The 26,407-nt window shown below is 47.8% G+C and overlaps 1 protein-coding gene across 2 annotated transcripts; it reads left to right on the top strand.

Moving 5' to 3' along the window:
• The first annotated feature begins 2,619 nt into the window (after positions 1–2,619).
• On the top strand, positions 2,620–24,714 carry LOC135811371 (delphilin-like). Of its 2 annotated transcripts, none has more exons than XM_065324598.1 (26): positions 2,620–3,543; positions 5,285–5,439; positions 6,106–6,252; positions 6,526–6,615; positions 6,939–7,030; positions 7,733–7,802; positions 8,104–8,350; positions 8,741–8,811; positions 9,554–9,696; positions 10,371–10,460; positions 11,175–11,273; positions 12,351–12,472; positions 12,948–13,105; positions 13,875–14,029; positions 14,410–14,478; positions 15,112–15,416; positions 16,012–16,093; positions 16,979–17,041; positions 17,661–17,857; positions 18,525–18,680; positions 19,370–19,456; positions 20,413–20,539; positions 20,966–21,096; positions 21,963–22,127; positions 23,089–23,160; positions 23,515–24,714. In XM_065324598.1, exons 1-26 carry the CDS (start codon positions 2,989–2,991, stop codon positions 24,091–24,093), a joined length of 4,227 nt encoding a protein of 1,408 aa, XP_065180670.1. In that variant the 5' UTR covers positions 2,620–2,988; the 3' UTR covers positions 24,094–24,714. The 2 variants fall into 2 exon arrangements, with proteins under 2 accessions (XP_065180670.1, XP_065180669.1); XM_065324597.1 differs by having other exon boundaries at positions 2,621–3,543; positions 15,109–15,416.
• The last annotated feature ends 1,693 nt before the right edge of the window (positions 24,715–26,407 follow it).

Raw genomic sequence — 26,407 nt, 5'->3', positions numbered from 1 at the left:
GTAGTCTGGAGGACTTGCACACAATCAGGAAGATTGCAGCGGATAGGGTCGAGTGTGGAGCTCTGTGTCAAGGGGTGACAGAAAAGGATCTGTAACGGACAGATGACACTGCAATATCTGACTTCTTCTCAACGTACAAGTACTTGTATGTTTGGATGGTGCCTTTATTGCTGATCCACCACACCATCACTCAATGCTCTCTACTGCATTGTTCACCACCACTGACTTTATACTTCTGCGGCTCCTTTTCCCCTTTTCTTCTGATTCGTGCTGTTTTGGTTCTGATACAGTGATCGTTTGATTTTTTCCCACAGCGTATCATTTGTTATCCTCCTGCCTTCGTTGTGCAGCACAAGCGAAGAAGTGGACCTATCGGTCGACTTCAACGCGAAAAAATGCACATAATAATATTAATATCTTGCTAAGCCTTTGGCATACTATGGACGTTTTCCCTGATATATGACGAGCATAATATGCTCTTTTTTTAGCATATTTGGTCGAGGCCTACGCAAGGAGCGCCTTTTGGCCATGAGGCGTTAATCTCACATTCGAAATAATAATAATAATAATAATCGAAAATGTGAAGCGTAAACTCTCCAGCTCTATGTGCAAGTCAGTCTCGTCTACACCCCCATGTAGACTTACATATCGCTGTATGTGTTGTTGATGCTTCACAAATGTGTTATTTTGCCCGTACAAGAGGCTCATACCAAGAGTCCATAACCCCCCAGAGTGTGCAACTCGTGATCCTTCTCAGCACAAATCAGTGCCGCAACGAAATCCAAACTTCATACGTCATGTAGTGAGTAGCTATGACGAAATGGGAAGTTTGGCCCGGACCTACTTCGCCCGTTTGCCCAATTTGGGGTCTTTCTTTACGAATCCACGGCCACGTAACACGCCTGAAACTGAAAGGCTCAAGTACACAAAGAATTATTTTAGAGTTGTCGAACAGTTTTCTCTTTTGAGTGTCTCTCCGATAAGAGAAGAACAATGGCCACTGTTGAACCTAAAGCAAAGCGCTCCCCATTGTCGCCGAAGTGCAGTGTCTCTGTGGACGATATTCGTCAGTTTTTGCTCGATCTGGGCTCCTCATTTTCTTCTCTCGATTGTCGAGTGTTGGAAATTGTACCAAAATGGGACTGAGGAGCAGGTTGAAGCACATCTACTTCGAAATCGATCGGGTCTTCATGCCGTGTGCCAAGAGCTATTTCCATCAAATCTTGTAAATCTATATCCATGCCTATTCTTGCTATCCCGGAGTCACGAACTCTCCCAATACAAGCTTTTCAGACAACGAGCAGAGAAACTCTCTTCAAATAAAAAAATTCTGTGACTGTGAAATCAAAGCCGTTCTGCTGACACTGCATAGCCCGTGGAGCAAACGTTTTACGTGACACTTCCGTGGCTTGCTTCAACTTGGAACCCCCGCCGGATGTACCAGATATGCACATGGCCCCATCCGCCCATGCTTGCCCGGGGACCGGATGACGCAATGTTTGGATTTCGTTGCGCCAGACCCCAACCTGGAGTTGCACACTCTGGGGGGTTATGGACTCTTGCTCATACTCATAGCTGTTTGAAAATAAAACATACAAATAATTCAATACTACAGATTTACAGACTCATTACTACCATGTAGATCTACACTACTACTACTTGAAGTACTACTACATGTACTACAACACACATGTGTAGTAGAACAGTAGTACCGTTCTCAAGTACATGACATTGTACTGTCGTGGACATGGAAATCCGGTCGCACGTCTAGCGGCCCCAGCGCGCTGGCCATGCAGCCGTGGGTGCTGCACACGATCGTAGGTCTACGCGCTGGAGCTCCCTGATACTAGGGAGGTTCTGCTATACGTGAAACGTAGAGAAATCACGTAGAGAGCAGGTAGGTGTCTGGGTTTAAAAGCTGAGAGTCTACGGCTTCGCGTGTTTTGGCTCCAGATTTCTACGCGGAGATGGGGTTCTCTACGTTGTGGCACACGCAGAGAAAATGCGTACGGATTTGCTGGGTATCGATCAACTGCATGCAGAAAACTGCCAAATATGGAAGGGGAAATTCCCAGTACACATTCCACGTGACTTCTCTAGGTGAAACGTAGAGCAGAACAGCATTTCTTTACGTTACGGGAACGCGAAGAAAGTTCGCGTGATTCTTTGCGTCGCGTTCCCAAAACGTAGAGCAGAACCTCCCTACTATAGCATAAAAAAGACTGCAATGTTCTGTACGCGCTGAGGGCGCCAGCCCCGGTCACAGTAGCACTACGTACAGTGCTACTACTAGTAGTACTAGTAGTAGTAGTAGTGCGGAAGGCGGGTTCGATACATGCATGCATCATAATAATGAATGACAACTGCATGATTCTGACTCGTAGATCTGGATCTACATACTGTACTACCGTACAATGACAATTATGTAGACTCTGACTCTGCTGACAGCAGTGCTGTCGAGTGCTGAGACAGGCCATCATGCATCATGCCATGGTATGGGGCATGAGGGCGCTACGAGTCGGTGAGAAACGCCTAACCGCGATGGCAACGGACTAGTTTACAGCTGGCGAGTGGCGTAGTTTTTTTGCAACTTGAAGTAAGATGTAGTGACAGTAGCAAGCAGGAATGAAACTCATTTGAACGAGGTCGTTTCGTCCTTGCTGAAATAGAAATTGTCTTTGCAGTGCATAATATTATTTGTCTTGCCCGGAGCTCGGTCGCTGATCGTTCTTAGATTGATCCTTTCCTTTAGCGGATTCCGGAGCGAGGCGGTAGGCGCTCGCCGGCACCAGTCTGACAGAAGAAGAAAAATTGATTTCGTTTGCAGTCGGTTTGAATAGGCTCTGTTTGAAGTGAAGTAACGTTAGCCAAATCAGTCATTGGCGAACCTGCGCGAAATGGACTGAGGAAAAATTACGAAGGCACTTCACGTTGATGAACGTCTTCAACTGACGATAGTTTATTTGTGTCGCTGGGGCTGGGGCAATCATGTCGAACGCCGGTTGGCCAGAGGCGTTCGGCTTCAGCATCGGCGGAGGCCGGCCGGCTTTGATCACGGCAGTGCGAAAGGGCAGTGCCGGACAAATAGCTGGCCTGCTTGTCGGAGACATGATAAGCGAACTGGACGAGCAAGACGTCCAGCAATGTTCTTGCGAGGAGCTGAAAATGCTTGCCCATCATAGCCGCCGCGTGCCACCCGCCCTGAACGTCATCTCCAGAATCATCACCATTGAAATTCCACGCCGCAAGAATACACCGCTAGGATTTACGCTACGAGGAGATGGCCCGCTGTATGTGCGCAGCGTCGAGGTCAATGGCCTGGCACGCAACGCAGGAATGAGATCTGGTGATATGCTGCTGCAAGTGGATGGCGTTGGCGTGGAACAGATGATGAAGTCCACAGTGCAGCGGCTGATCGAGGAAGGGACATCACCTTTCCTCAGGCTAGTGCTCATCTCCAGTGGACTTGAGCCCCTACCTAAGACATTCAGTATGACGAGACCAGCGGATCGCTACGAGAAAGCAAACATCTTCTATGAGCAGGTAACAATGTGTACTGGCTGAGATTTAGCTGTTCAGTCGGGTTTCACACAGGTTTTGTATACCCAGATCAGGTTGTAACTTCCTATGATGTAGGGAATCAGAATGTGTGGAGCAGCAGTTTCAAAACCCGTGTCACAGGTTTTAAATGGAGAATTGCTGTCGTTGAATTTGGCCTGGAGCAGAGTTTCCAATCTAAAAGATCTACATCATAGCAGGAAATTTTTGGACCGGAATATTATCGGACAGAGCCGAATTTCGACCTTTCGTATGGATTTTATTTTCGTACAGTGCGGCATGCTAAATGCACGTGCTCGCATGCAGTATGCATGTATAGTGTACATAATTTCACATGAACAAAATTTAGAACGGAATAAATTTCAGAACAAAAGAGGCCGTGTACGAAATCGTACGAAAATAAATTCCGTCCGAAAATTTCCTGCTATACAGTAACTCTTCTGAATGGACATTGCGAAAAGCAATCACTACTACAGTGCTTATCAATGTAAAGTCCGTCCATATAAAACCGTGTGAGTCAAGTAAGGCCGTCATCACACTACGTTCTCCGACTCCCGTTTACGTCTACGTCTACGGTGAAAACCCCCAAAACGGGTGGTCGTGTCATCAGACAGGGGCAGTGCTTGACGCATACACACAGTCACGTTTTTGGATAAATTTTAACGCACGTACATTGAAGTACAAGGTTGCTCGGAAAAAGGCCGGGGGAGATACGCACGTTCATCTCAACAGTCGTATACACCCCCCCCCCCCCCCTCCCTACCACGTCTACATTTCCCGTTTCCTCTGCTCCCATTTTCACCCCGTATTCGGATCATCATGACAACCGACCAAAAACTCGTTACGTGGACGTAGACGCAGCGCTTTGTACCGTGGTGTGATGACAGCCTAAGCGCCGGACGTTGTGCAGCCTGTGTTTACCAGATTGTGAACTGGCACAGGGCGCAAACATGACTCGCGCGATCGGATTCTCATCGAGCAGCATTTATGTAGGCTATGCTACCAATATCATCAAGAATGCTTTGTGGTCAGTGGAAAATCAGTACTGGTGATGCAATTGTTCTGACACTGTGTGTGAAGCGTGCAAAATAAGGATGTAATGCAATGTATGCATTGAAGATGGCCGTCACCTTTTTGCGGGGCAAGTTACCCCATACTTGGCAGGTACAACCCGTTATAGTACATTACCTTTATGAGTATGACCTTACAAGGTTCACGACCTTTTACGCAGAGCCGGTGTCAAGATGTGCACAGTTGCAATGGACGTGGCCTGTACTTGTAAAACCTAATGGCGGGAAATGGATGCATACGACCCAAAGCATTGAGCGCAGTGTCGCATGCACTACAGCTTACCATCCATTCATCTAAAACAGCCTCCATTCTTACCCATCATGAGAAGCGACCGAACACGCTCGGTTAGAAATCGGCTTGACTGCACTGTGTGGCCTGTGCCGTTGATAGCACTTCGTCCAGAATTGGATGCGCTCCCAATTTGTTCTTGAACTGAACGGCAGTGAAACCTGTCCTAACCGGATGCCTTTTGTGCAGCGGAAACAATCCTGATATGACAGGATTCAGCTTGATCCAGGGGTGCACGTTCGATCCACAGCACTTTGGTGCATGCAAGTGTGTCCGCTCAATACAGGCTTCTGCTTGGTACAGGGTCCAGCTAACACAAACATTCTAATAAAGTGTCCTGCTATTTTCTGTGCCCTTTGTAACCCAGATGGACTTCTATCTGATGGGAGAGGATGCACACAAGTCCAACCTGCGCAACGCCATGAAGGACTATGCCAACGACAAGAGAGTGGACAAGCTGGGAAGATCACTGCAGCAGATACTGACGACCAGAACCCAGCGGCGTCTCCTCAAATACATCCGGTAAGCGTGTGCTGATTATCGTAACTGGAAGTGAAGTTTTCTTTCATGGCAATGCAGGCTATGAGGTTGCACCAATCGAACTTACCTAAGACTTGATGGAACGATATTATGTATTGCAAAACTGCACTAATGAACAGTGCAATGTCCCACTGTTAGAGATGCACTCACTGGAGGAACTTCAGCTGTTTCACAAGACTATTTTGCTGTTTCCAATGTAAGAGTGAGGTGCACTCTTGAATAGTGGGATCTGTTTGCGTTTCGACAAAACAAGCCAGTCATGCAAAGCCATTCCTTGTACCACTAACACCCAGCTCAGCCATCTGGGTATGATTGTGTAGGGTGATTATGTAGTGTGCAGAACATTCCTGATCCCAGCATACTCACAAGCATTACTCGTGCATTCCTTATTGGGAGGTGTGCAGTGCTTTTACACACTTATGCAGACAAATCATGGTAACTGCATGCCCGGAAATGTATTCTCCACCACGCAATTTTGCTTTCTTAAATGTATTGAACCTTGTCCTCACGTAGCTGCTTAGGGCAAAATTGGCCCCACCAATCTGAGTAAAGAGAACATACCAACTGATGATATACCCACATAATCTCCATAGATACACTGACATGCCATGCTCCGGGTCATCATCATCATCCCTTGTTATTTCACAGAGACTTTGTGCCGGAGCGGAGTCAGCCTCAGTTTGATGTCCTGGTTTCCATGGATTCCGACATCATACTCGGTGATCGGCACCGTCGTCCGCAATCCGTCGCTCCGTCCGGGTCCTCGCAGAGTCTCGCCGCCGGTGACCTGAGCCGGTACGTGCTATACAAAGTCACACACACACACGCGCACACACACGCTCACACACACACAAACACCCAGACTCCCACTTACACTCACCCTCACGCTCACACTGTATGCACAGCCACCTTGCTCGGCATGACTGGCTGCCTCTATCATCTTTCCTTTGGTCTTCATAATACAATATCCAACCTTGACAAACATCCATCAATTCCAAATTCGAGGACTTGTTTTCACTTCTATTTTGAACCTCGATTAACTTCACACTTGTGCACTATTTCCTACAGAGTCTTGTCGTCAAGTAACTCGTCATTGTCCAGGGAAAGAAGCTCGTCTGATCCGAGACGGCAGGCTCCAAACATGGGAGCGCGTCAAAGGTAAACAACAATGAGACCCCACACGTTATATCAATGTCACCATTTCCCCACGGGCATGGAATGTGTGCAGCAGGGGCGGGTAGTGGTGGTTGTGTGTCTGTGTCGGTGTGTGTGTGTGGGGGGGGGGGGGTGTAGTCTGGCCAGTGGTATGCTTTTCATGCATTTTTCATTCACAGCGTCGCCTGTGTGTCATGTCAAGCGACTATCTATTTTGCGGGTATGTTTGCACGAGAGAGGGAAAAGGGACTACAGGTGTCTTAGCATTCATGTGGTATATCACTTATGTATGGCTTTGTTGCTCATTTTCCTTTTTCATCGCTTAGGAGAGTCCAAGTGCATCGCGGTGCGCACGGTTTTGGAATGACGTTACGTGGCAATGCTGACCAGCCACTGTTCATATCGGCAGTTGATCCAGGTACGTACAAGGCACACCACACAAGTACAGAGAGAGAGAGAGAGAGAGAGAGAGAGAGAGAGAGAGAGAGAGAGAGAGAGAGAGAGAGAGAGAGAGAGAGAGAGAGAGAGAGAGAGAGAGAGAGAGAGAGAGAGAGAGAGAGAGAGAGAGAGAGAGAGAGAGAGAGAGAGATAGAGAGAGAGAAAGAGAGGAGGGGGGGGGGGATGCAACTACTGTGACAAACACTGGGAGATGGTGTATACCAGAGCTGGAGATTGGAGTCGAGACCAAGCAGGGGCAGTAACGGACAGAACAGGGGACACGGCAGCGGAAAGGTTGGTTAACTGTTCTAACTTATGCATCTCTGTGTGTGCGTGCATGTGTGTGCGCACGCATGTGTGCGTGCGTGTGCGTACATGTGTGTATACATATGTGTGTGTGTGGGGGGGGGGGGAGGGGGTGCGTGCATGCGTGCATGTATGTGTATATGTGTATACAGTCAACTTCACTTATAACGACACTCGGCGGGGCATCAAAAAAAGTGTCCTTATTCGCGAAGTGTCGTTATACCCGAAGTCTCATTATGTATTACGGTAGAATGGACTCTGCTCTGGGCATGGAAATTCTGTCGTTATTCGCGAATTGTCGTTACATGCGCAGTCGTTATTAGCGAAGTTAACCGTATCTGTGTTGTTGTTGTTGTTGTTGTTGTTGTTTCTTCAGGAGGTCCAGCCCATGGTGCTGGCCTGCAGCCTGGTGACAAGCTGTTGGAAATCAACGGCCTGGATGTACGGTAAGTCGTGGTGTGAGGCAATAACAGTTTCAAAGGTTTCCAAAATTCCATGCCCGATCTGTGGTATCAGTTGCTCACCAAAACAAATGCAATTGTGAGCACAGCTAATCCAGCATTGCCAAGAGTGTATGTGGCTCGAAATCAAGAACCTTGAGTTTCTGTGAATTTTTTTATGCTACATAAGAGAGTATGTCATGAATAACATGAACCCAGAAATAGAGGTGCTGAAGGTAATGACATAACTTTCACATTAGCATTCCACTGCTTACCCTTCTCCCTATCATTTTCTTGTTCTACATAGGAAATTTGAGTACAAACGGGCGCTGGAGCTGTTAGCGGGAAGCGGCTCCAGACCGGTTCTACTCATTTCCAGTCCTGCAAGATCAGCTCCAGCGTCGAATCGAGTGCGCGCGCAGAGTGTCCATGCTGGCCAGCCACACGGGCAAATGAGTAGATCATCCAGCATTGAATCCAGGTCTTCATCACGACCTCACAGTGCAATGCCCGATACGCAGGTCCGGGAGCAGTTCCGGGAGTTCAAGATGCAGGTGAGCCAACTTCTGCACAGACACATGTCTCTTGCTCTCCTTCTCTTTCTCTCTCTCTCTCTCTCTCTCTCCCTCTTTCTCTTTCTACCTCTCTATCTCTCTCTATCTATCTCTCTCTATTTCTCTACCTCGGTCACTCTCGGTATCTCTCGGTCTCTCGCACACACTCACACATGCCCGCACGCCCGCCCGCGCACCCCCCCCCCCCCCCACACACACACACTCTTTATCCCTTTGCCCCTGAATTGTTTTGACATTAGACCATGTAGCAAGCCAGGTGTACGCATTCTGTGCTGTGTAGCTCCGGCACGGGGAAAAGTATATGACACACTATCCAATCTGCATGCATTGCTGCTGTTACTTATTTTCATGTGTTGTCTCTGCTCACAGATGGAGAGTATGTTGTCAAAGAGTGATTGTGATCGCGTGAAAGCCTTCTTGGCGCAATATAACAAAGACAAGTAAGTTTTGGCTATTTGGTTTCACTGTTCCTCCTCTAGAAGTCATGAACGAGCCATGCTGTTGGGTATGAAATGTTCTGCATATGTGTGTGTGTGTGTGTGTGTGGGGGTGGGTGTGTGTGTGTGTTTGTGTGTGTGTGTGTGTGCGCGCGCGCGTTTGTGTATGTGTGTGTGTGTGTGTGTGTGTGTGTGTGTGTGTGTGTGTGCGTGTCCCATATGGTGCAGTGGTATGTGCAGCGATTTCCAATCGATAGGGTGCGAGTTCGATTCTCGACGATTATGGTCACACACGTCTTTCTTCTCCTTCTCAGACTCCTCCTGACTTTTCTTTCATTTACGTGGGTGGGTGCCAACCGCCAGTGCATGCCGGAGTATGTGGTGTGATGTGTGTGCAAGGAAAAAAGTGAAAAAAGACCAAAAAGCAGGGATTTACTGGCCAGATAAAGCCTTGCAAATCTTCAGCCTTGCAAGCTGTTGAATAGTGCCATCCCAGCAGACGTTGCTATGGCTTCTGCTGTAGCATCGCTATCATCGCCTCTGGTGATGGGCGTCAATGGTCAATGGTGTGTGTGTTTGTGTGTGAGGGGCGCATGCGCTTATGCCTGGAATTGTGCATGCGTGTGTGGAACTTTGTGTGATTTGGGTAAGGAGAGGGGGGGGGTGTGGCTGGCAGGCTGGCCTGAATGAGTTGTAATGCATTTTCACCTCTGCTCTCCTTTACTATTCAATACTATTGGTGCAGGAAAATGGAAGATCTAGTGCACAAGTTGATAGCGTTACTCAAGAAGCAACCCCAACTGCAGCTACTCCACAATGTCTGTCAGCTGCTTCCACAGAACAAGCAAGAAGAGTTTGACAGAACTGCAGCGGCAGCTCTGGCTAGGCGTAAGATATCCACTCTACTAAATTAATGAATATGTCTCTTCCTAGGAGACTCCTACATTAGGAATTTGCCTTTGAGGGATCTGTTGAATATCTCCCAATTAGGTAGGGAAAATAGCTATCTCTGCTCCGGAATCCATTCGCCTATGGTCTCCCCTTACTGGCTTGCTGCGTCGGTCAATGTGTGAGATGAAAGTTTTTAGTTCACTCTCCGTTGTCTGATGATTGCCTAACCGCATGAAACTCAGGGTTACAACAAAGCTGAACGTGCTTCGCTGAGTCTGTTATGGTTCATTGCACACCCTTAGCAAACAACTATCACGCCATTTTGTTACGGTACTCGTACCTTGATCACCCTAATAGCGTTGAAGCTGCAGCGTAAAAACGTTATGGGGGCTGATTTATCGTTGTGACAAACGGTACGTTTTTGGGCCAAATATTGCGTACAGCGTACCCATTTCACCTTGTACCGCGTATATGACGCCATAGATGGTTGTACTGCGCAAATTAAAAGCTATACTCGTGGCAATAGTGTGCTAAAAGTAGCGTGCATCTTGCTAAAGGTCGAACCCAAATCTCGGTATTTTCCCCTTACGGTAATACCGTTACAACATAACGTGTTTTCCTATGGGTGTCTCTATTGTCCTATTATCTGCTGATGTACATGTGCATTGCAGTGGCTAGGGCTATCCGAGGTGCGCGGGGATCAGAGTCCGGGGAGAACATGCAGGATCTGATGTATCGCGTACAGGCCACACCCTCGCCAGGTGAGTGTTTTCCTTCACGGGACGGGCTGCCCTATAAGAATGTGTACGGGTGGCTGGAGTCGGAAGTGGATAAAAAATGTTTCTCAGCTGGTCATTGCAGCTTGCCATTGCATGCTGACTATGTGTATGTATGGCCAAATAAGAGTATCCACAACGGATCCACATGTCTCTTCACTTTAGTCATTCAACAAGCTAACGTGTAGGCTAACTGGTTCATGCCATGCCTGAGAGCTGGGCAATTCTGCTGATTCTGAGTTCTAAACCGTCACCTACAAGAGAGCTCATACTTATGTGGGTTCATACTAACAGGCAGTGTGGACCTCTGCTAACACCAACCGTACTCCCCCGTTTGTAAGTCACACCCCGATTTCCAGGTCCATTGTCATTCTTATTTCAGTATATTCACTTCAGTAGCAAGTCATGCTCGATTGTAAGTCGTGTGCACCCCTTCGATGGCCCTGAAGTTCGGTGTAAAAAGGTGCAACGTATATTCGCGACAATGCCGTACCTCATTGGGACGCAGGAAGCTGTTCTTCTCAGTCGAACATACTTCTGTATGGATCCATTGGTCAATACGCCCGTGCTCTACACACAGCATGTACGTACTATAAACATGTCGAACCAGAGTATGCACTAAGAGGGTGCTTTCCACGTTGTGACTGTTTTGAACACGCTCCCCTTTCCTGTGCATTGTGTGTAACTTTTGGTCGAAAGGTGGCGCTGTGAAAACGCATCGCTACGTTGGTGGCAACCCGTCTGCTGGAGGTGGTTCAGGCAGCAGATCTGGACATCCACGCATGCATCCTGTCCCAGGTAAGCATACTATTTAAAACTCCACTACTTTCTTGTAGACATACACACCATGTACCGTGTATACGCCCGTCGCAAGAGAAGCACGCAAATCTGCAAATGAACTGGATGTGCACCCAGAGATTTTCTCTTTATCGCAACGATGGCGAATCTTATTCTGATTGAAACAGATCAAGACTAGCGCCAGATAACTGTCTAATCTATACAACTGGCGAAGTTATGTGAATCCCCCCCCCCATGCACACCTGGTCTACACCACACGGAGTACATCGGAATAGGACCGCCAAGACAGTTACCTATGCACACCCTACATGTGCTGGGGTAACCAGTATAGACAGCACGCTGCTTTGATAGAGGCAAACACTAGACACACACACACGCGCGCGCGCGCACACACGTACACACACACACACACACACACCAAGTGATGCTCACTGGTGCATGCATGCTTGCTTGTATATACGCATGCAACCCCCCCCCCCCCCTTTCCACACATACATACATACACACCCATACACTTGTTCACACAAAACTCCTTTCCATATCCTTGCATCCCTGCCTGTGTATATACATGTACACCTGTCCTGACCTGGCTCTCCGTCAGGGCCACCATCACAAGTCGGGTCTTAAACACTCCCAGAAGAGGACTGGACAACACAATTTGTAATTACCCGAATCTTCCAATTCTCATGTCACGGATCTCCTGTTTCTAAGACTGATACCACCCTACCGTATTCGCCACTGCTACCTGCTGCTTTATTTGCTCCTGCTGCTGTCTCTACTGCTACTCTTACTGCGGCCGTTACTGCCTACTGTATAGCAGGAAATTTTCGGACGGAATTTATTTTCGTACGATTTCGTACACAGCCTCTTTTGTACTAAAATTAATTCCGTACTAAAATTTGCTGTTATGTACACTATACATGTACATGCGTGCCGCATGCAAACACGTGCATTTAGCATGAAGCACTGTACGAAAATAAAATCCGTACGAAAGGTCGAAAATCGGCTTTGTCCGAAAATATTTCCGTCCGAAAATTTCCTGCTATACAGTATGTCGCTGTTTGTATCTGCTTCTAGGTGGTGAAGGTGAGCTGGTACGAGTTCCGGCGGGGATGAAGCTAGTGCCGCAACAGGCTGTGATTCTCAAGGACGGACAGAGGGTGGTTGCGGCGAGAACAGGAGCACGAACGAGAGGTCAGGTATGTTGCTTACATAAACTCAACGTTGTCTTATGCTTTCAGGCAAGCAAGCAAGCAAGGCAAGATCTGTTTTGTCAGGCAAGCATATTGTTATCCTGATCACCAAGCAGGGTCCATGCACATAATAGTATTTAAATGTTGTATGGCTTTGGGTTGGCCTCCTCGCACCACTTCCTTTTTCAAACCTTTAAAATTGTGTCGGAGTGCAGCAGGGTGATGGATCTTTGTATGGCTTTTGGGGTTCAAAATTATTTGGTGGTGGGTGCATTTCTACATCTTGAAGAAGTTTGTTTGTATCTTCGGGAACTCACAGACAATCACACTGCATCATTGTCCATGGCGCTAGGCACACCAGTTCCAGATCCACCCCCTCCACGGACACACATTTTTTCTCTCTGGCTGCAGCAGGCTGACTTTGGCGTTTCAAGTTGTACACCTGGTCAAGCCCTCCCGTTGCTTTGTTACTGTTTTGCAGCCATCGAATCAGACTGGTGGTGGTGGCGGCAGTAGTGGTGGCATGTTTGCAGCTGTAGCTGATTTGGCTGAAGGTGACTACGATTACGATGATGACGAACTAGAAAGCAACGGATATGATCTCAACCAGCCGAAGTCTCTGGATTCACCAATAACTAGGTAAGGTCGTTCTATTGCACATTGTCTTCACCGCTTTACATTGCAAGAATACAGTGTACACAAATGTCGACTCAGCTTGTCTTATTGATTGCGGTTATCAAACAAGGTAAGGAGTAGCTTGTTTCCCCGGGGGTTGAATACATTGAAGTTGAACTCTTCAAAATGGTTGAAGCAACACTATCCTTGTAGTTTGAGTGTAGCAAGCCAAGCCGCTGGAGCTGCAACTTATCAAAACTATGACAGATTACTCATTTCATTCCCCAGTAGGGTTTCCAGCATTCCGATTTGCTGTGCATTTGTCAGGAGGTAAACACACTGCATACTGTGGTGGCTATTGAAATCCAGCCGCTGGTGTAAGACAACTTGGTGCCTGGAAAGACTTGTGTCCACTATACACAGTGGGAAGCATGTGCTTTCACTGACCTCCAAGAAACCTTGGGTTGGATTTCATTTGCGACCATTGTACTCATGGAGTCACCGCATAGCATGGTATCTGGTTTGCTGACAAGTTTTCAGGCATGGCTCATCAATTCTTCAGGGTGATAGCAGTCATACATATAGCCTAATCTAAGGCTTGATTCCTGTTTGAAGATATCTTCCTGCAATCATGCCGAGCTCTGTCGTTCTCAACGTTGTTTCTTTCCTCTCTCTCTCTCTCTCTCTCTCTCTCTCTCTCTCTCTCTCTCTCTCTCTCTCTCTCTCTCTCTCTCTCTCTCCCCCCCCCTCTCTCTATCTCTCTCTATCTCTATTCCCTGTCCTGTACCTGTAGGCGTGTGCGTGCTGGTACCAATACAGACTATGACGCTCAGATTGCTGAGGCTAAGGCTGCTGGGGAGGAGACCGCCAAAGTCAAGCTGCGCGAGCGTAGCAAGAAGCTAAACGAGAGCCAGAGCAAGAAGATGGCAGTGAAGCGTTCGTCATTGCGTGAGTCCTATGCTGTGTGTGCGCGTGTGTGTGTGTGTGTGTGTGTGCGCACGTGCATGCGCGCTTGCCTCCGGATGTGTGGATACATGCTTGTTTGTGGGTGCGTGTGTGGGTGTGGATGTGTGTGTGGGGGGGGGGGGATGTGTGTGTGTGGGGGGGGGGGGGGGGGGGGAGGGGGGATGGGTATGTCAGAGTAAATTCACAAGGTTGGGATTTCCGTCAGAACTACCACCACCTGTCCTGGCATCAGATATACATGTCGATCCTAGGTGGTCAGGACAGGTTGGCTACATCCAATAGCCAGGGCCTCCCGTGAGATCTGTTGATGAATCGTACGCCGCTGTTTTGTGCTCTTTCTCTACATGTGCTTGTGTCTACAGTGGGGTCAAATCTTGAGAATCTCGCAAGTGGTACCAGCGGCCACAAATCTCCAAGCCCGTCACCTTTAGGTAACACCATGCACAGAGCTTGCACTATTTACGCATTCCTCTTCTTTGCTCAGCTATTTTGGGGGAAATCCCTAAACACTAACTATAACAAAATATGAAAATTACACGATCCTATTATAAATATTGAATTCCCTTGCTTTGCATTTGTCAGCAGGACAATGGGCACCACCTAGGCGGTTATTCCGTTGAGTTCATTCACTTGGTGATGGGTGATACCCCAGAACAAGATAACCATAGCTACATTTAGACTCTACCCAGGTAACTGCTTTGGCCTAGCAAAGTTGGTCATGTGGCAGTGCCTTCCCATGATTTTCTTGGGGAGCTCGTGGATGTTTGGGTGTGTGTGTGGGGGGGGGGGGGGGGGGCAAGATTTTACAGCAAGCAACAAATTGCATTTCATGAATTCATCGACATTTCCTATTAGATTGCATCGTTCGGCGCTCTATTGCGATGCTTGTCACCGCACTTTTGCTGGGTAAACAAGACATTTGCTGATGGGATTGCGAATACAGTCATTAGCTTGATAGGAATGACCCGAAACATGTGTGTTTTTTTCCTCTGCGTGTGTTGTATGTGGTTATGCATTCATGCTGATGCGCCTAATTTCCATTTCGTTGCGACTTACCACAGCAGTCGGATCGCCACCACCGCCTCCGCCGCCTCCTCCACCGTCTGCCATGTCCGGTGGAATACCGCCACCACCCCCTATGGGAGCCAATGGCATCCCTCTGCCGCCACCACTGGGACCAGACGGTATTCCGATACCTCCACCGCTCATGTTTGGGCCGGACGGTATCCCGTTGCCCCCACCCCTGGGACCAGGAGGAATACCCCTTCTTCCGGGGATGGCGGCCGCGAACCAGAAGAAGCTCAAACATCTGAATTGGGACAAGCTTGGGAACACCAGTGTTGAAGGGACTATCTGGGCGGATACGGAGGTAATCACAGTGGAATGCATTCAGTATGTTTAGTTCTCACCAAGACTGCAGCATAGCCAACCATTTACCTATAAATCTCATTCACACTCTTTTAAAATTGTATCTAGGTTACACCAAGGACAGTGTAAATTGAATTATTGTTCCCATTTTTGGGCCAGGCTCTTCTGCAGATCTTTAGTTCTGTGTAAAATCTATAGAGGGAATAGGGTGCCGATGTACTGGGTACAATTTGAATGTTGGTCTCTGCAGGTAGTTCAGAGGAACACATACAAGTGCATGTACACGTATATCAGATTTGCCATTCGTGTGAAGGGCATGTGTGTACATCAAATCAGAGTTATGAATACAAACTGCCTGCCTACTGTGTGTGTGTAACAATTATATACCCATGGCTGGCTAATGCCCCCCCCCCCCCCCCCTCCCTCCATATTGGCCGACATTCCCTGGCCATGGGAAGGTGAAAACAAATTACAATATGTGTGCTTCCTACTGTTCCACTCCCGACCCCTATCTCTTCCTCATTCTCTGTTCCTTTCGCTCTCGTGAATGTTTGTGGTCATGTGCGTGGGTGGGGGTGTGCAAAATCCATTTCTAGATGGTTGATCAAGGTTTGATGGACACTCTGGAACACACGGAGGTGGAGGAGATATTTGCAGCACAAGATTCATCTAAAGCTGGTGAGATGGATGTTTTTTTATGCAGTAGTGCGATATGGGCATGGAGGGACATGATTTGCTACTGACGGTGGGGCTCAACAGTACGTCATAGCCACCAATAGAAAGACAGAAGTAAAAAGTAATTGAATCGGGACCGTATAGGTGGTATCATTAGGAATCATTGAAGCACAACTTTCGTGTACTCAAAGAGCCCATATGTGAGGCCTCTCTGGGACCGGCACTCCCGCTGCTGTCAATTCACCAAGCCTGGGCCCATTTAGAGTCCATAGATTTTTCATTTTGCCTGGCTTGAATTCACTTGTACATGAAGTGCATTCTGCAGCACACAGCTGTCTAGTTGTTGGACTCACATTCTACTCTCTTTGATCTAGATAAAACATGGTGGACTTCATGCGAGTAAAAGAACGCATTAATCAGTAGCCCGGAATGGGTGATGAGAGTAAAGCTCTTTCACAACAGTCCCATACGGTGCATGCAGGAGAGACAGCCTGAGGTCAAAAGCTCCGCTATCTGCAGTGGTATCCCACTCTCGGGTGAATGAACTAAAGCATCTATCTACGAGTCATATGCTCGGTGAAGAAAGTATCTGCTCTGAACTTCGGAGCCCCCTCACCCTGCCGACTGACTTGACACTTGACTGACTCACGACTGCGTCAGGAGCACACAAGAATCCCGTCGAACCTTCCACTCGGCAAACCCGCAAGAAAGCACCAATCACTGCTCAATACACAGTGTTTCGGGGAATTCACCCCTCATCAGATGAGCTTGAGTAGGCTCTTGAAATTTCTGCTCCGGGAGCCCTTCGGTGCATACACCTTCTTCACCAATCACTGCCGATGTTGCAAGATCTTAGTTGTATGCTTGTATAATATTTTCCTTGTGCAGGACTCAAGGGCAACAAGAAGAAGGAAAGAAACCTGATTGATTCCAGGAAAGCGTTGAACATCTGTGAGTGAAAGAGGCAAAGCATGCAGTTGTAATGGGCAAGTATTCCCCCGAGCATATTCTCTTTGGTCGTATCTGCCATACTGCTCTTGTGCCTTCCTGTACACTTCTTGCTTCGTGGCTTACTCTACTCTCACTTGTAGATTGAACCGGGGGGGGGGGGGGGGGTCAAATGGTTTGTCCTATAATGAGTATTATCTATTATCAGAACGTGAATGTACACGTTTCAGGTGTCAGGGAATTTTTGATTTTTGATAATTGTCTACTAAATAACTAATGATGTTGACTTGTAACCGATGTCGTACAAACGAGGGTAGACCGGTATATCCTTGCTGTACTTGATACCCCGACTGCAGAGAATGTATAGCTCTGAGGTAAGCACCTGCTGTCGTGGAAAATCAGGCTGAATTTCATGTGCGTGTGTGTGTGTGTGTGTGTGTGTGTGCATGTGTGTGTGTGTGTGTGTGTGTGTGTGTGTGTGTGTGTGTGTGTGTGTGTGTGTGTGTGTGTGTGTGTGTGTGTGTGTGTGTGTGTGTGCATGTGTGTGTGTGTGCGTGTGTGTGTGCTTGCGTTTGTGCATGTGTGTGTGTGCGTGTGCGTGTGTGTTTGTGTTGATCTTCAGCCATCTTGCTCGGTCATTTGAAGCTATCAAACGAGGAGATCAAACATGCGGTGTTGCAGCTTGACACCGAGACATTGTCTGAGCAACACTTGAGAGTTATGAAGGACTTTGCTCCGGATGAGAAGGAGCTGGCCTCGCTTCAAGCCTATGCAGGGAAACTGGATAAATTCAGCAAGGCCGATCAGTTTGCTTTTGAGGTGAGATCTACCAGGAGGCGTCTCACACGGTACGACCAGTGCGACCATGGCTGTACCACTTTTCATCCAGGATGTTCTGCCCAATTCATCCAAAAAAGAAATAAAAGAGCACTGAAATGCGGCTTGTTGGCAGAATATTTTCGATTTTTTTCCTCGAGGATTCCCCAACCTCCCCCGTAAACATTTTAGGGAAATTGGACCCAAATAGCCCAGACTTCATTGTTTCGAAAGTCACCTGAGATGAAATTATTGGTGCGGCTTTGGCCGGATCTGCCGCACCGGTTCCGACGCCCCTGCACAGGCACTACCACTGGCTACGATGTCGAACGGCATTGATGGTTATGGTCTGGTTTCACATCCACCTGTGTGTGTTTGTGTGATGACAATGAACACGACTGCATTCCATGATTGTTTGTTTGCCAATCTACGGTGCAAATGTCCTGGACGTAGCCCTTACCTTGTGTTTGTTGGCTTACCAGGCCCTGCACTCCCTGCACCAATCTATGATTAGCATATTCTCCGAAGTATAAATCGCCCTCCCCTTTATTGGGTGAATTTTTAGTGTTCAAAGTGCGGCTTATACTCCGGATAATACTGTATCCTCCAAATACCAGTTGTCTAGTGTACTCATTCTCCTTTGTTTACTTGTGATGCCACTGCGACACAGCTATCCACCATTCCCAAGTACACCGAGCGCCTAAATGCACTGCTCTTCAAGATGCACTTCAGCTCCAAGGTGGATGAGATCAAGCCTGACCTGGAGGCGATCATCACCGCAGCACGACAGCTTCGTAACTGTGTGGGGCTCAAGGCTGTGCTCAAGGTAACGATATGCTGTTGATTTCGACAAGGGTCAGTTTTGCACAACTGCACACGTGTTAGTCTGCCTCTGTGTCGGTTGCTGTGTCTATGCGTGCACACGCATAACAGTTACGCATATGCATGCACACATGTGTGTATAGGGATAGGGCCATTCACTACATGTTAAGAGCCCAGTGGCATCCGTGATTTTTGCTTGTATACTGCAGCATTCACTATGTGCACTGTGCCAAGGTAAACACGGTGCAGTGAATATACCTAACGTGCTGTTATGTTTGAAGAAGGGCTGAGGCTTCCTGCAGCTTCATCTCTGAAAGGAATTCGGGTGGACACACCCATTCCCATCGCGCTGCACATCCGAAGCAGTTCCGTTATTTTTACAACATGCTGTTATGTTGTACTGTTTATTAGCCAGTGGTAGTGCAGTGTTGTGTGCCCATGGTATCAGTGGATCTGGACTTTTCTCCTTGCATTCTCTGCGCTGTATCTAGCAGACTCAGCGGAGGACGTTCCGGTTGGTTGTAACTCTGAGTTGTTTGATGATTGCCTAGTGGCATGAAACGCAGAGTTCCAACCAACCTGAACGTCCTCCACTGAGTCTGCTATGTTCCTCTAGCTTTGCCTTTGACGTTGAGCACTCTCCACAGCTCGGGGATCAACGGATTTCCGTTGTATCTATGAATTTGCGCACAGATGATCCTGCAGATTGGCAACACTCTCAATCAAGGCAATGCCAGAATAGGGCATGCCACCGGCTTCAAGATCTCCTTCCTCGGCAAGGTGAGTGTTGCATGTGTATCTGTCTTGCTTACCGCACATGCTTGCAGTGCTTGGTTTATCGTGGGGGTATGTGTGCGATAGGTTTATACTCTCTATACTCTTGTTGCACAGCATCCCGAGTGCCCTGGATGGGTTTGGGGGAATCAGCAAATTTATACAATCAATGGGTTTGAATATTCACGTTGACACCTTCAATGTTCCCGTTTCCAGTGCTGAGTTCCTCAGCTACCATTATTGTACCATCAGCTGCCGAGATTGGTTGGCTGGAGAGCAGGCTCAAGCTGTCGAACGAAGACGACAAGCATAGCTCTTATCCGGAACTTAAAGGACACCTCTGACAACCTTGAATCATCCGATGGGAACTTTCCACTGTTTGTGCGATGTTCATTCGAGATCAAGAAGAAGACCAAACAAGTGGGATTGCTGCGCAAAAGCTCGGTGTATTGGGAGGGAAAGGGGGAGGAGGGGGGAAGGGAGAAGGGGAGGGAAGGAGAGGAAGGAAGAGGATGGGATGGAGCTACGGAGAGGATAGTACGAACCCAGAAGTATCTTGACAGTGACATGGCGGCCACAGAGCAGAGAAGAAACAGAGCAACCAAGTCACTTGTCTATAATTTGTCAGCCAGACCTCGCTTAACCGCACACATCCGTTTTCCACAAAAATATCCGGATAGGCGTGGAAACCGGGTAATTGAACACACATACTGTATGCATGCATGACATATGCTTTAAATCAGTAACCAACGTTTTTTCTTCCGGATGGCGAGGGATCGGGATAAAAGAGGTCCGAATAAGCTAGGTTTGACTGTGTGGACTTTTTTGCTGTGGCTATGATCGCCACTGTATTCGACCTGAAGAGTAACGATGCGAAAGGCCTAGTCGAAACGGTATGGTGCTGTGCGAGTTAGTTTGTTTTCCTCCAACCAAAAATCTCTTTTTTCTGTTCTTACTGACAGCTGGAGGCAACTCGCACAACGGACAACAAGAGCAACTTGCTGCAGTTTGTGGTGAAGAAGGCTTGCGAGAAGCAGCAGGGCACTAGGTTTCTGGAGGAGCTTGACGGCTTGGCCGGTGCGGCAAGAGGTACGATTGGAATACTGATATGGTGCTACCCGGAAACTTTAACTTGGGTCTTTTCGAAAGGAATTGGGAGATGGAAACATATATGAAAACAAATCCTTGTCAGATTCTCTTTGAACTGCATCATACCTGTGAGTTCCCAGGCATGGTAAATACATTGTGTGATCATACTCAACTTACAACTTACAACTTTGAGTCGTGCTGCTGGTGTGATGAGGTCGGCCAGACAGCGCATCGCATGTAATGGAGGTGGAATTACTTTTTTTGATCACACCCAATTCAATTTGCATGCCTTTCCACCGTATCATAAGCAGCATCTGCGCCATGATCCTTGAGGTTGGTGGCATTCCTGAGGACTGTAAAAATTGTGGATTTTTTCTGATGTCTGTGTGCTCTATTTCCTCCCCATTTCTTTCATAAACCTCACAGTATCTAGTCAAACGTTGCGTGAAGAAGTGCATGAGATCAAGACACAGCTGGACAGGATCAAGGAAGATGTGCTGGAGACCAGCATGATGGCTGAGCAGCTGGACGGTGATAGGTTCCAGGAGGTCATGGACGTGAGTGGGATCGCAGTGGGATCGCAGTGTGATGTCGCTGAGTGCCTCTCTTTGCAGGAGTGTGTCACGGCCGTTGTATCCAGTCTACAGGCCCGACGGTAGAGACACGCACATGCACAACAAGAAATCTCAGCTCACGACCCTCCATTCTGTTGAATAAACCTCTTATACGGGCAGTCACACAACATGATATCACTGGCCTGACACAAAAACTAAAGAAAAAGCGAAACAAAAATACCATTTTACTAGGACCCTGCACTATGCTAGATCTTTGCCTACATATAGGCCATGAAGCAAGAGCTACTTGTAGCTTTGTCATTGGTGAACGCCTGTGTGCGCGCCTGGCCCGCCACTGGCCCTTTGCACCCTGTCACACAAGACATACGAGCATGCACACACCCCTTGATACGTAATAAAGCATTTCAGATCATGGCTAGCGCCAACCCCTACTGTTGTAACATCTTCTACATAGCATAGGAAAAGAGCGCTGTTCACCCTGGCTGTGAAACGTCCTTTGCATAGCTTAGGAAATAACACCTAGGTACCACCTGATAAACCCTAATACAATTTAATGGAAAGTTGTCCTTTTGGAGGGCAATGAGATGTACCGTATTTCCTCGATTATAAGTCACACTCGATTGCAAGACGTACCTCCATTTTCTGGTTTGAGTGATCATGTTCTGATATATTCACTTCAGTAGTAAGTAATGCTCGATTGTAAGTCGCACCCCTTTTTTTACCCTTGAGTTTTAGTGACAAAAGGTGCGACTTACATTCGGGTAAATACGGTACTTAATTTCTGGGATACTATCTGACTACTATGTGACTATCTGACTTTCCATGTTGTATGCTGACCTTGTCTACAGGACTTCCTTGTCGTGGCAACTGTCAAGATGGACGAGCTGAATCGGCTGTACACCACCATGGAGAAGGAGTTCAACGAGGTCGTCAACTACTTCGGAGAGGATCCGAAGAAGACGCGCTCCGACGAGTTCTTTGTCATCTTCAGCGAATTCATACAAAACTTCCGGGTGAGCCGCAAGCTAGTGATTGGCTAAGGATGTTCAGCACACGAAGCACAGAAGCCATATATTTTCCAATAGGCCTTTCGTAGCATTACTTTTCAAGTCGAATATGATGGTGATTAAAACAGCAGCAGGCAGGTCCTTACAACCGGCACTTTGACGGTCAGAGCAGTGGCAAAGCAGCACCACTGCCACAATTTCGAAAAGATTTTGGAAAGATTTTCCATCGACGGTAAATGTGAAAATTATAGTATAAAAAGTTCATTTGTGTTTCATAGCCAGGACCGGACTGCATGACAAAATCTTTTCTCGGGAAAACTAATCAAAAGTGTATGATCCCCACGAGCAGGCAACTCTCGCAGGCAATGTGCTGACACAATAGATCTTCTTCAACCTGACATCGCCTTTTTGAAACGTTGCCTGTGTGAGCGTGTTCACCGACATCTGTGTGTTCCTGGTCGCACATATACCCTGCATAAATCCCGACAAAAACAAAGTCGCACATGTGACTTCCGCATACCAGCGCACGAACGGATATTTTTGGTTGTATTCCCGCATTGAGATTAACATCTGGTGGCCAGAGTTGCCTTACACCAAACACACAGCAGCATTTGATCGAGGTTCGGAATTTTTTTACGTAACAGCACTGCAGTATTGTCGGGTTCCGAAGAACTGGGGGGTCAGCCTCGTAGCCTAGGCCGTTCTTGTTCTTATGTACTATGGTTTATGCACAGTTGAGTCAGCGTGTATACATTGGTATGCTGTGCTTGGGGAATTGCTAGCCTGTTCATTCTTCGGCACTGGGTTCTACGGCACTACGTTCTTCAGCTCCTGACAGCATTGTAGTAATGTTGCCCAATCGCTAACTTTTGTATAGAACTATTGAGTTGTAACTGGATCTCATGTCTAACTTTGATACCTTGCTCTGTTGTTGCTGTGACATATATTGCCATTTGTCTCTTACCAGCGCGCGTCTATAGAACTGGAACGGGCACGAGAAGCCGAAGAAGCACGCCAGAAGCGAGATGAAGCCAGAGAGGTGAGGTAGCACTCTTGTTCAGCACATTTCCTGGATCCGCTGTGCATTGCTCATCCTGACGCAAGAAAAGACACAATTGCTTACTCTAGTTCTTCCTCCAGCACGATGTTCTGGATAGCTCTCTCTCTCTCTCTCTCTCTCTCTCTCTCTCTCTCTCTCTCTCTCTCTCTCTCTCTCTCTCTCTCTCTCTTTTTTCTCTCTCTCTCTCTCTCTCTCTCTCGCTTTCTCTCTCTCTCTCTCTCTATCTATCTCTCTCTCTCTCTCCCCCCCCCCCCCCTGCATGTTGAGACGCTGGCTGGTAGACAGCAGCGTCAGCAGCTAGAAATCCTGGATCTTGACTCTTTCCATGCTTAGGAGCGGAAGCGCATGTTGGCAGAGCGCGGCAAGACAACTTCTGCAGTTCTGCGCAGCGCACCTGAGACGGACGGTGACATTGTTGACTTTCGCAAACGCCTGCGGCCAGCCAAGAACAGTCCGTCGACAGTGCGCGGCGAGATCTACGGAGACGGTCGCGCCGCCGACAGTGCCGACGATATCGACAGCGACGGGCAGCCCGCTCCACGACTGCACAGTATTCCACACGGCTTTGACGATGCTGACGATGATGATGAGAGCGACGCAGACCGGCAGCACATTCGACAGCGGCAGCAGGCACCGCGACGATCAGCTGCCGCAGCCGCAGCAGCCGCAATGCAACAGCAACTCGCACGAAGTACGCACGAAGCCACTGACTCCGACAGCAGTAGACAACGACCGGCACCCCTTGCAAGGCAGCCACACGTCCAACACGTTTACCAGGATGATGATGACAGTAGCTTTGGCGATCAGCTGGAGCGACTACAGGACCGTGGCTACGACGCTGAGGACGACGATGATCTCGTCGTGCAAAGCGGATTTGCGGACCCATACAGCGGCGAGCAATCGTTCTTCTGATCAGGGGTGTGTGCCTGTGGGTTTGCAGCTGTGGGTGCGCGGGCACCCTACCACTTTGCCATGTGTAAAAGAGTGCACAGGAACAACTGAGGGCCATCTCGTAGGCTAGAGGCGGTTTGACTACATTCTTCTCTGCCCAGCGGCCACACGGCAATCCCAGAGGTGATTATACTTTCTGTAGCAGAATAGTTTTAAATATTCTACCAATTGTTCCCAAATGTACATAGGACTATCATAAATTAGATGGAGCACCTAGTTTGAGCACTAACGTTTATATATTTTCAAGAATATTTGTTGCATTCCGCACTTAAAATTTGCTTCAGATAGATAGGTTCGACTTGACAGAACTGCGCAGAGGAAATACGCTATCAAATCATTGATTGCTTTCATTAGGGTGATATGTGGTGGCACCATTAGAGAACCGTTGACAATCTTCTTAGAGACAAAATTGCTGATAAAATCCAACGCAATTTGCTGGATTTTGATCCGCTTGTAGAATTAGAGAATTTGACGCCCCTGCACTATGTAATAATTATAGGATGAATATGTTTTTGATAAACTGGGTAAATGCTACTGAGTGGCCGGCGCATAACCAGACTATGCTGCTGCTGCTATCGCTGATGTGAGCGCGCACGTGAGTAAGGATGTGTAGCGGCAGGGCCAGCGCTACTGGTGCGGCCGGTATGGCCAAGGCCGTATCAATTTTCCCCAAAACATCCGGTCCACGTCTAACGTCTAAAACCGGGGAGAAAAGGATTCGGTGTATGATTTTGTACAAGGAGTCGTAAAAATTTAATACTGACCACCCTGTCATCAGGAACATTCTACGTCCAGTGAACTATCATAGATGCACAGTCTGAAACTAGTGTATTCTGCATTGGAATATCAGACTTGTTGCAAGTTGTACCCAGGGGCTAGGAGATACACCGAAATGCGCCCAGAGTGCAGGATTTGCCTTTCTACGTTAAATTCCTTTTTTCAGGGCACTCGGCTGCAGCACTCCGTGGGAGCCGCCTCCGGCTCTGAGTGGGCTGTCTTTTGTGCTCATACTGGGTATTATGTCAGGCAGTTCGACCGTGTGTGCCTGTCTGTCTGTCTGTCTACATGTCTGTATTTATGCCTGTCTGTCTGTCTGTCCATGTGTGTGTGGGGGGGGGTCCCATATGGTGCAGTGGTATGTGCAGTCGATTTCCAATCGAGAGGTTGCGGGTTCAATTCCCGACGATTATGGTCGCACACGTCTTTCTTCTCTTTCTCATTCTCCTAGCTCTCCTTTCATTCTCCTGGGTGGTTACCAACAGCCAGTGTATGCCGGAGTATGTGGTTTGGTGTGCGTGTGAAAAAAAAAATGAAAAATAGGGATTCACTGGCCAGAAAAAGCCACTTCAATCAGCTGTGTGGTGGATACCAGGCTAAAACTAGTGGCAGTCAATTCATCAGCCTTGCAAGCTGTTGAATGGTGTAATCCCAGCACAAGTTGCTATGTCTAACATAGCTGTTCGCTATCATCGCTTCCGCAATGGGCATGTCTGATGTCTGAGGTGTGTGTGTGTGTCTGCCTGTCTGTCTATTGTCTGTATCACTACCTCCTGTACAGTGTGTAGTGTGTGTAGTGTGTGTAGTGTGTGTACTGTGTGTACTGTGTGTAGTGGTCAAGTTGTAGTACAGTGTAGTAGGCACTAATACTGGCGATCACCATTCTGTTCCTGAGTCACTTCATGCACACCTGACTGCTAGCCACTTTCTTTTCATTTGAATGTGTTGTGTTCCTGTCGCTCCATTGCTGCTCCCACATTCTGGATGTCGACGTCGAATAGAACATGCTGTCCAGCACGCGGTTGGTGTGGCAAAGCCAGGGTCCAGGGGCACGTAATTGGTACAAGTGCGTCGGAAGCCGGTGTTCAACATTGTACAACATGTAGTGACTGCCATGTAGAGTCAGTGAAACCACTGTGAAAGCTAGCACCGAATTTCTGTCACGCCACTTTCGGAACCGTCGGCTGAACGTAACGTTGGACGAAATTCGGACTGCAAAGGGTCTCTAAGACTAAGATCTGCAAATCCAAATCAATCCACAGTGTCAGATGTAAAACTTTTGTTTTATTGAGCAAAACTATGTGTTCGCACAGAAGAATGTGTAAAAGAAGGATGATGACATTGCTTCACATGACAGATAGAGAGAACTCACAGAACGAACGAAAAGGAGATGGGAAGGCGAAGCAAAAAAACACAGTTGCGTGTTCAGCGAGTATTTAGCAAAATATGTGCAAGTAGCGGAATTAAAATGTCAGAAAACTGTGAATAATTGTGTTTA

Source organism: Sycon ciliatum, chromosome 3 (genome assembly GCF_964019385.1).
Source record: "Sycon ciliatum chromosome 3, ocSycCili1.1, whole genome shotgun sequence".
Lineage (NCBI taxonomy): Eukaryota > Metazoa > Porifera > Calcarea > Leucosolenida > Sycettidae > Sycon > Sycon ciliatum.
Note: the sequence above shows the minus strand (reverse complement) of the source record. Positions and strands in the feature narration are given on the sequence as shown.

Coding starts and splice junctions, on each gene's coding strand:
- LOC135811371 (XM_065324597.1), top strand. CDS start 2,989: ATGTCGAACGCCGGTTGGCCAGAGGCGTTCGGCTTCAGCATCGGCGGA. Junction 5,440..6,105: donor CGTCTCCTCAAATACATCCG/GTAAGCGTGTGC, acceptor GTTATTTCACAG/AGACTTTGTGCCGGAGCGGA. Junction 18,681..19,369: donor GGCTCAAGGCTGTGCTCAAG/GTAACGATATGC, acceptor ATTTGCGCACAG/ATGATCCTGCAGATTGGCAA.